The sequence below is a fragment of the Juglans regia genome, chromosome 14, assembly GCF_001411555.2.
Source record: "Juglans regia cultivar Chandler chromosome 14, Walnut 2.0, whole genome shotgun sequence".
Taxonomy (NCBI): domain Eukaryota; kingdom Viridiplantae; phylum Streptophyta; class Magnoliopsida; order Fagales; family Juglandaceae; genus Juglans; species Juglans regia.
In genome coordinates this window covers 26,651,375-26,662,093 of record NC_049914.1, presented here as the reverse complement: position 1 = coordinate 26,662,093, position 10,719 = coordinate 26,651,375, and the positions used below count along the sequence as shown (strand labels likewise).

General features: G+C 35.8%; 1 protein-coding gene across 1 annotated transcript; it reads left to right on the top strand.

The window, feature by feature from the left end:
- The first annotated feature begins 440 nt into the window (after nucleotides 1–440).
- Nucleotides 441–1,492, top strand: LOC108990356 (probable carbohydrate esterase At4g34215). The gene is made up of 2 exons (XM_018964300.1): nucleotides 441–986; nucleotides 1,286–1,492. Exons 1-2 carry the CDS (start codon nucleotides 441–443, stop codon nucleotides 1,490–1,492), a joined length of 753 nt encoding a protein of 250 aa, XP_018819845.1.
- The last annotated feature ends 9,227 nt before the right edge of the window (nucleotides 1,493–10,719 follow it).

Below are 10,719 nucleotides of genomic sequence, written 5' to 3'. Positions count from 1 at the left end.
TGGTTAATTAGCATGCATTAGACAACTGGTATATAGCATTCGATTCAATCACATTCAATGTTCACAACTTTCTAAGAAAATGCAGTCTTCCATGCATGATATAACAATAATCAAATTTTTGAAGTACTGAAAACTGGTTTCTTTTCTCAGTTATAGGGATGAGGCTAAAAATGAAGTTTAGGTTACTATCTTTTTGGTGGTCGAAAACACTGGACATTGAGTGCTTGTTTGTTTACTTTGTTAGAGAGTTGAGGGCTAAAAACAAATCATACACTCTGTACGCCACCTAAAATGGAATTTTATGTCATATAAATATATGATGCAGCTTGCTTCTCTTCCATCAGTGCACAACTATTACTCCTGCAATATCTAAAAGACAAGAAAAAAGGATGTTTCTTTCCATCGTCTTCTTCGTACTTATTACTCATGTTGGGTCTGTTATGCCCGGAGAGCTCAAACCCAAAAACATATTCCTCTTAGCAGGACAAAGCAACATGGCTGGACGTGGAGGCGTTTACAATGACACCAAAACCAACTTTCTCAAGTGGGATGGAAAGGTTCCTCCACAATGCACTCCCACTCCCAACATCCTCGCACTATCTTTAAACAAGACTTGGGAGATAGCTCGTGAACCTCTTCATAAAGAAATTGATAATTTGAAGACCTGCGGGGTGGGACCAGGCATGCCCTTTTCCAACCAAATATTGGCAAAATGTCCAAACTTTGGAGTGATTGGTCTGGTCCCTTGCGCAATAGGAGGAACAAAGATAGAAAGGTGGCAAAAGGGTACTAATCTATACAATCAATTGGTGGATAGAGCAAGAGCTGCGAGGCAAAGTTCTGGTGGTAATATTCGTGCACTGCTTTGGTATCAGGGAGAGAGTGATTGTGATGAGCAGGACTCTAGGCTCTATAAGGGAAGGTTGGAGAAGTTTTTCAATAATGTTCGACAAGATCTTGAATCTCCTGAACTTCCCATTCTTATGGTACTTTCTTTGGTTTATTTATTGCTTAGTTCAATCAATTTCTTTTATGCACGGTGTTTTTCACAAGTATTCTTACAAACTGACATGTCTATATATGGTACGTTAAATCTAATCTATAATAAAGTGACTTTACCAAAATTTAACGTGCCACATCAAGCCATGTTAGTTTGTGAATTTAATTTTGTGGGATCTCATTTTTACTAAAACATTTCTCTTTTCACAAGTTGGTTACAATTCCTTTATGCATCTTTGCAAATTAATCATTATAAAAGTTATAAAAATATATGTATTTTTTGCAGATTGTAGTTTCTACTGGAGAAGGAAAGTTCCTAAGATCTGTAAGAGATGCTCAGCTGAATATAAACCTGAAGAATGTCGTGCGCGTTGATTCCATGGGATCAACCTATTTACCAGGTCACTTGCATTTGGATACAAAATCTGCTGTTCGCATTGGCCAGAAGCTAGCTGATAATTTTCTACACAACTTTTACATTATATGTAATTAATCCAGTAAATAAATCTAATCGATCGTCGAAACTCATTGATATAAATAAATAACATATGTTTGTATGGGAGTAATGTACTTTGATTTAGTCTTAGGATATGTAAGTTTTGTGTATTCCATTTAAAAAATAAATAAGGTCCACCACCATTTAAAAGTGGAATGCGCGAGGCTTGTATGTCCTAGGACTATATGATTTAGCCTTATTCGTTTGTATTATCTTAAATAATGTAAGATCGAACAAGGGAAATGGGAGAGATACTGACCATTGTCCTATTTCCATTGCTCTTTCTTTCTATGTTTGTGATGTGTCCTTTGTTAATGTTTTCAATTGGTTTGATGATGATGTACTCCTCAATTAATATGCTGCCTGGGCCTTTGGTAGCAGCAATTTTGTACTGTTATGAGAAAATATTGTCCCTATGTTTCATGAAATCTCTCAACATGCTTCTCTATTATCTTCTATATAGTAAGAGAAATGAGAAGTACACCAAGAAAGTGTACCTATCATTCGTACTGAACAGTGTTTTTTTTTCTTGTATTTTTTAAATACAAGAAAAAAATGCTTTAAAAAATATAATATATATATATATAATACACTAGTCGATATCCAATTCAATACTAACTATCGGAGTAGCACTCCCCATATGCGAAATCTTTTGGTTGCACATCAACTTTCGTGTTACAAATTTTTATTATTGATTGTATCATTCTTAATTATACAAGCTAATGAAGCATGTTTTAAATGATTTCATAAGTCAACCACTTAATTAACTGACTCAAAATATTAAGTATTGGCCGATGTGTTTGGAAATTACAAAATTCAGGATGAAAACATTTATCTCGGTGTGCCTGTAATAAGATTATGCTTGATAGTCTATCCTGTCATTACTTCAAAGTAAGGTTAAGCGAAAATCTAAAAATCCAACTCTGCTTTGGCTTCGCTCCTACTTCGACTCCAAAAAGTCGGAGTCAAAGTTTTTTTACCTCAAAAGTCGGAGTCCAACTCCGACTTTACCCTCCGACTCTACCTCTGATATTGCACATATATTATAAAAAATATATTTACTTTCTATACCTTCGTCACATATATTTTCTATAACTATAACTTATATAGTTAGTTAATTCAATAATAGTATGAGCTAATTATTATAAAATAATATACTTTTTTTTTTGTTTTTATAAAGTTGGGAGAATATAATTTCTTAATATTATTTTTGTTTTGAGATTTGAAAAAGTTGAACTGTTTATTATATTTTGTGTGGAGGTTTGAGAAAGTTATAATGATTATATGAGATGAGATAAGATATGTAACCAAACGAGGCTTAAATTGACTAATAATAGTTTAGTATATGATATATGTGAACATCATACTATTAGTCTATTATTACCAAGTACCATGAAACACTCATGTATAATAACATGTAATGCTAATGTATAAAGACTAATATATAATAACATGTAATGTTAATGTATAATAATATTTAATACTAATGTGTCAACACTAATCTATAAACTTATAATGACACATAATACTTATGTATAATAACACTAGTATAATAACATATAATACTAAGTCTAATATATAATTAAGTTAGAAATGAGTTGGAAACTAATATACTAATATGTAATTAATCACTATAATACAAGTTTATAGACTATGTCACTATAATAGGAATAAGTTAGATAATAGTATTATAAAAGTATAATGAGTCTATAGACTATAAATACTATAGTACAAGTCTATTTATAATAATGTATAATAACATTGTCGACATATAGACTTATAGTACATGTAATACCAATGTATAATAACACTAGTATAATAAATTCTATTTAAATTTTAAACAATACACTACAAGTGGATTTAAATAGAAATTCTTAGTAATCAATACTAACAATTAAATTGAGTGTTGAAAAATATTAGAAAAACCATAAATAGAATGGTAACCTATAATTAGACAATTAATAGACACTATAGTACGATAAGATGTTAAAAGTATAATTGTATAATATGATAACATATAATTAAACATTAGTGAATTAATATCTAATAATAATCCATGCTAAGTACTAAAAATTATAAAAACAATAAATAAAAAAACTTAGGGTTAAAAGCCTAAAATAAAGATTAAGATTAAAATTAAATTTAGGGTTTTAAAAAGTAGGGTTTAGGAAAAACAAACGTCCAAAACAGAGGAAAAATGCGAGACCCAGCCAAAAATGGAAGACCCAGCCTAAGATTTAGGCAAAATGGCGCCAATTTTCCCCAAACTTAGTTTTACATTAAAAATCCTACATTGGATGAGCTAAAAGGTAAAAAGTGGGACTTTAAGCTACAGTGCATTGGAAGGGATCAACCATATTTGGCGTCATACTATTTTGAAGGCAAATGGATATTTTATTCAAGAGGAGATTTGGATAGTGAGCTGAGATAAAAGTTGAAGGTTGAATAAAATCCTGTTAAAAAGTTATCTTTTAATATTATTATGGCTTTGAGATTTAAAATTGTGAATTGTTTATTATATTTTGTGTGAAAATTTAAAAAAATTGAGTGATTAGATTAGATGAATTGAGATGAGTTGAGAAAAATTTTATATTCAAATCGGGTGTGTTGGCCAATCAGTTCAGTCGGTGATCAGAAACTGTAAAATAATGAAACTAATAAATTTTTTAGTGGTCATAAGAGATAAAGTTTGGCCTTTTTCTTTATTGGTGTCCTTGAATGGATGTTAGGTTGGAATAGAAAAATTTTCATCTTTCAAATGGAGATTGCAGCAATTTTTATAGATGGTGATGAAAAATCATAATAAGTAGAGAGAGTCGAAATTGCTTAAATTCTTGATGGTAGAGATATATTTCCATTTTTTTTTTTTTATGAAAGAGAAGGAAGTCACATGTCCAATAGTGACCCCTGCCCGAATTTATTAATGAGCCCTCACTTGTGGCGGAGAAAAACCGTGGTAACAATCACAGTACTTGGTTTTTACAAAAAAAAACTGAAAAAATAAAGACAATAACCCCAAGTACTCAAAAGAAAAAAACAAATTACACTACCAAATATTCCAAATTTACATTTTGCACTTTCGAATCTAAGGTAGACCACATGCATCTGTTCTGATGATCCCTTTCAACAAATGTGGAAGCTCCGTTTGACTTATCCACACTTGTGAAACACCACTACTTCCTAGATGTGCCAAAAAATCGGCAGCCATGTTTCCTTCCCGAAATATATGATTGACATAAAAATTTATCTCTCCCAATATTCCAACTATTTCTTCCCAAAAATCCTCTAAATACCAAAGAGTACATCTTCCATTCTTAATCCAATTCACTACAATTAAAGAATCCATCTCAATAAAAAGATTATTAAACCCCCATTGCTTACAATATTTAAGACCTGACCATAAAACCATTACTTCCGCAAGATTATTACTCCCATGCTCATATGACTCGGAAAAAGCATATACCACAGACCCGAATTCATTCATGGCAACTCCTTTTGCACCCAATAATCCCGGATTATTTCGGCTACTACCATCCACATTCATTTTAAGCCACCCTCTGTCTTTGGCTTTTCCCATCTAACTACCTTCAAAACTTCATTCTTTCTTGCAATAAAAGGTAAATTCAAAGAATTTAACACCTTAAAATCATTATCCACTAAACGAGAAGCCTTACTGATTTTAATACCAACCCAATGAGTCCAATATTTAACCCATCTCCATAAAACATGTACCTTTTCTTTCTTACCTTCTATCCTGGCTTTACATCTTCACCTCCATAAATTCCAGGAAATTATCACCGGAACAAATCCGATTAGTGTACCAAGTTTTGATGATTTTGATGCTCTCTGAAACCAAGCCTCCACTGTTGCTTTCCAAGACCGATTTGGGACAAACGGAATACCCAACATATTGGAGCTGAATTTCCAAATGACGGCCGCCATATACCCACTATACAACACATGATCAATCTCCTCTACAGCACCTTGTTGACAACACTCACACTTAGATACTAAAGGCACTCCCAGCTTCCTTATTCGGTCATCCACACTCAGACAAAAGTTCATGGCCTTCCACATAAACACAGAAAACTTTTTAGGAATAGCAACATTCCATATCCAATCCGTCCATTCATATTTATTGTTGCTTTCCCGAACAAGACTCCAAGCACTCCTGGATGTGAAAGAACCATCCGAACTACCCATCCAGATGAGCTTATCTTCGCCTAACCTTTACCCTTAATTTCATTAGTAATTTCTGCAGCTTTACCAGACCTTACTAATCGTTCCAAAGAATTCACATCCCAGCTATTATTCAACATAACATGATTCACTTTCAGATTCAAATCACCCACAATCGTGCAACTCTCCCTCAAAGGACCAGAAATCATCCACTTATCCTTCCAAAAATAAATATTCCCCTCACGAATTCTCCACTTAGAATGCAAGAGAACAAACGACAATTCCTTAGCTGCAGACTTCCAGAAACTGGTTCCTCTAGTTACGTTAATATCCAACGGATGCAGACCATGCATATATTTTGCAGAAAAATACTTTTTCCAAATAGAGTCAGAGCATAGAAGGTTCCAGGCAAATTTAGAATGTAAAGACCTTTGAACATCACTTAACTTCCTCAACCCAAGCCCTCCCTTATCCATAGGACTACAAAGCTTCTCCCATTTAACCCACTTTGTCTTAAGAGTCCCATTAACCGAACCCCAGAATAAGGTACTCAAGATCTTATTAATCTGGATATACACCATTTTCGGAACATTTAGCACTGAGAGAAGATTTATTGGCATACTCGACAATACTTGTTTTAAAAGAATCAATCTCGCCCCAGCGGAAAGGAATTTTATTTTCCAACCTCCAACCCGGTTATGAATTCTTTGAACAATATCCTGGAAATGTAAGGACTTCAATCTTCCTTATACAATTGGAACCCCTAAGTATTTAAAAGGAAACATCCCTTCCGAGAACTGTGTGGTAGATAAGATATGCCTTTGTCTAATATTATTAACATGCTTAGAGAAAAAGATATGAGATTTAGCATTGTTTACCTGCTGTCCCGACCATGAAGCATAAGTACTCAAAATACCAACAATTTCCAAAATAGAAGATTTCCCACCATTTGAAAAAATTATCATATCATCAACATATAATAAATGAGAAACTATATGACTATGTCTTGGATGAGAATAACACTTTACTCTTCCTTCATCATACTTCTTCTTAATCAAACTAGAAAGTACTTCCTCCACTAAAATGAACAACTATGGGGACAAAGGATCACCTTGTCGTAAACCCCTTCCTCCCTTAAAGAACCCCTTTGCAGTGCCATTCATTACAATCGAGTACCAAGGTGTAGTTACACATTGCCTCAAAAGCTATCGAATTTTCAGAGAGAAACCAAAACCTTCCAATACATAGAATAAGAACTCCCAATCAATCGTATCATATGCTTTAGCAAAATCAGTTTTCATCAAAATATTACCTCCTAGGATTTTTTTTATTAATATCATGAATGAGCTCCTGAGTGAGACTAATATTATCAAAAACAGTTCACTAGAATCTTAGAGCATATTTCATAAACTACGGAACAAAGACTTATAGGCCTAAAATTCCCAAATGACGTTGGATTAAGAATTTTTGAAAGTAAAACAATATAAGAGGCAGTGTGAAACCTAGGAAATTCAGTCCCGCTAAAAAAATCCGTAATTGCTTCAAACAAATCATCTTTCACTAAAGACCAACAATGTTGATAGAACCCCGAACCAAAACCATCCGGACCAGGACTACTATCTTTAGGAATAGAAAAAAGAGCATTTTTTTCTTCCTCCATCAAAGGAGCACCACCAAAAATATTATTCTCCTCTTCCGACACTTCACCCGAAATTAAGTCAGCCAAGTTAGGCAATACACTCGACTGATTGGCCTTTAAAAAATCCTGAAAATAAACACAAGCCTCCTCATGAATAGCTTCTGGATTACTAAGAATGCGACCATCATTCATATTCATTTCCAAAACCACATTATGATTCCTGGTTTGTAAAGCTTTAAAAAAAGAAGAAGACGTTTCACCTTGTAAAATCCAATCACGCTTAAACTGTTGGGCAAGCCGATCTTCCTCCCTTTTTAACCAAACATCCAACTCCATCTTATTAGCTAAAACATCCATTTCAACATCTTCTGAATACCTCTCTTGCATATTAGCTTCACTTTCTTCCACTTTCATTTCTAAATCTTTAATATGTCGGCTAGTCCAACCAAATACCTCATTGTTCCACGTTTTGAGCGCTTGTTTTAGTCTCTTCAATTTTCCTGCTAACTTCCATAACCCAGTTCCATACATCGGTCCCTCCCAAGAACTTGACACACAAAGCCAAAAATCCTCATGAGTAGTCCACATAAAATGAAATTTAAATGAAGAAGGATCATACCTGGCTGAATAATCCGAAAGACCCAATAGCATGGGAGAATGATCTAAAGACCTCCTGGGCAGATAGTGATTATGACCCAAAGGAAAAAACTCAAGGAATTTGAGATTGCATAAAGCTCTATCCAGTTGTGCCCATGAACGAGCCATCCCCAATTGCCCATTGCATCATGAATATTTGTTCCCCAAAAACGGCAACTCCACCAAGCCACCATTATCAATAAACAAACAAAAATCATCCATTGCCGTGAGCAACCTCGGACAGCCACCACGTCGTTCATTGTCATTCCGCACTATATTAAAATCCCCTAAGATCACATGAGGCAACTGCAATGTATTGATAGCAAGCAAATCCTCCCATAAAACCCGCCTATCTAAATACCGGCACTTAGCATATACAACAGATATCAAAACAGTTGAATTAATCATCAATGTGAGATACCTCCCATGATATCCACCCGTAAACCAGTAGTCCAAAAACACCAAATTTTACCATCCTTGTCAGCATTAGAGAGACAGTCACTAAATGAAAAATAATTTCTTCAATAACTCAGATGACTATCATCCTTGAATGGCTCCGCCAGTAATAGAACAGAAGGCTTATGTGCCCGAACCAATGACCGTAATCTCTTTTTCGAGGTGTCAATCCCTCTTATATTCCAAAACATGATTTTATTCATCATTGAATAAATTTCGCAGGTTTGCTTACCCTTTTAGAACTTCTTAGCATACGTTTAGGAATTACTTCGGTCTCGTTAATTCAGAATGAGAACAACCATCCTTCTTCTTAGCTGGATGCGCCAACTCAGCCTCATCTTCAAACTTAGATAATATGATCTTGGTCAAAAATCATCAGCTGCAAATCCTCCGAACTAAGAACCCGTGTACCTCCTATATGCACCTTAAAATTATCTCCCAGTCCATCCATATGAGACATAACCACAGGCTGCAACATCTGGTCCTCGCCCAAAACCAAAGCCAATTCTCTAGCAGCCTAAGCTCCACTTGATTCTGCAACCATTGTCAAATCTTTCTTATGCACCAACGGCTCAGCATCTTCCTTGATATGATTCTTGATATAGGTTCGGAGGAAGACCAAGGATCATAATCCACACAGGTACCTGCGCCGGTTCCTCATCCTCTTTAAACTCTATCGTCCATTGAAAGGCCCGATAAGCAGCCCCTTCAATATCGGAGCTTTCACGTGAAATGGCTTTCAAGAAATCTTCTTCATTAGAGAACCTTACAAAAACATTTCGTGGCCTGCGCATCACAGACACCACTGACTGCGTCGAAAGGCCCCATCGGCTGTGTATGAATCCTCTAATACGATCCAGAGATGGCCTTTGCCGCAAGAACTTCAATACCAAAGAAAATCTAAACGGAACAGCAAACCGATCCAATTCGTCCTTCGTAAATTGCACAAACACTTCGCCATCCACATGCTTAGGCTGCCGAAAAGGAATAGAAACCTCAGGGATAGCCTGAGGCATATTTAGTAATAAATCCACAAACGTCCTCTGTCAGACTGGGTTACGAGAAGGGGGTTGTGATCCCCCTGCATTAGCCATGCATGAACGGAAAAGCACTCCCTAGTCGGGGAGAAAATTCCTCACACATGTTGTTGAATCGTTCTTGGATGTGAGCGGTCCCAACTTAGAAGGTGGAGGTGTTGAAAATAATCACACGCTACCATAAATTTCTTGCATGTTTATTAAATGGATAATTCTACAACCCCTGATGTGAGTCCCGCTCCCCCGTCCCACTTGAGCTGGCATGCCCACGTGGCAATATTTTAATAATATATATAAAAAAAAAAACCAAAAGCTGTCAAAACAAACGCAATCTCGCGTCTTCTCCATTTTGGATGAAATGCTTAGAACGAAGCTCCTATGCTCTAAAATCCCTCTCTGCTCCATTTCTTCCCCGTTGTGTCCTCCTCCGTCGTCTCCTCTGGCACCGACCACGAGTCCGCACGGCAAACTCAACCCCTCATCCCCCTCGACAACCCCTACCTGAAGCTCCGCTACTCCAAAATCCCTCTCTGCTCCATTTCTTCCCCGTTGCGTCCTCCTCCATCACCTCCTTCGGCACCGACCACGAGTCCGCGTGACAAACTCAGCCCCTCATCCCCCTCGACAACCCTTCCCTGAAGTTTCCGTCGTAGCCCCTCAAAGAAATCCGAGACCCAACCTTCGGTACCGACATCGCCTCCACTTGGAAAAGAAGCCTCTCATCCCCCTCGACAACCTCTCCCCTCATTTTCGTCGTAGCCCCTCATTTCAGCATGGCATCATGTTGGGTTTTTCTGAATTTGTTTTGTTGTTTAGATAATGTTGGGTTTTTTTTTTTTTTTTTTTTGGATTTTTGTTGTTGTTTAGATGGCATCATGTTGTGTTTCTTTGGATTTATTTTTTTGTTGAGATGACACAGTCCCTTTATGCTCAAGTTTTCATTTACACCTTGTCATGTGAGTTTGGATTGAAACTTTGAAATCTCCGAGTAAAGCTTTTATGTTTTATAAAAATGGTTTCTAGACTTTTATTGTGTATGTGTAGAATGAGGGAACATGAATCATTCCTAGACTACATCAAAATCTAAGATTTATTAGGATTGTGAGGGAATGAAATAACTAAATGCCTAAAAGGTTCGAGCATTTTGCTGATGTTTCATTTGTTTTTAAGGTAACAGAATGTGAAGGTAAAATTAATTTTTCTCTTTAAAAAAGAAACAAATAAAAGAAATATAAGCACATCCTCATTAATATAGCCATATACACTATTAGTTTTAG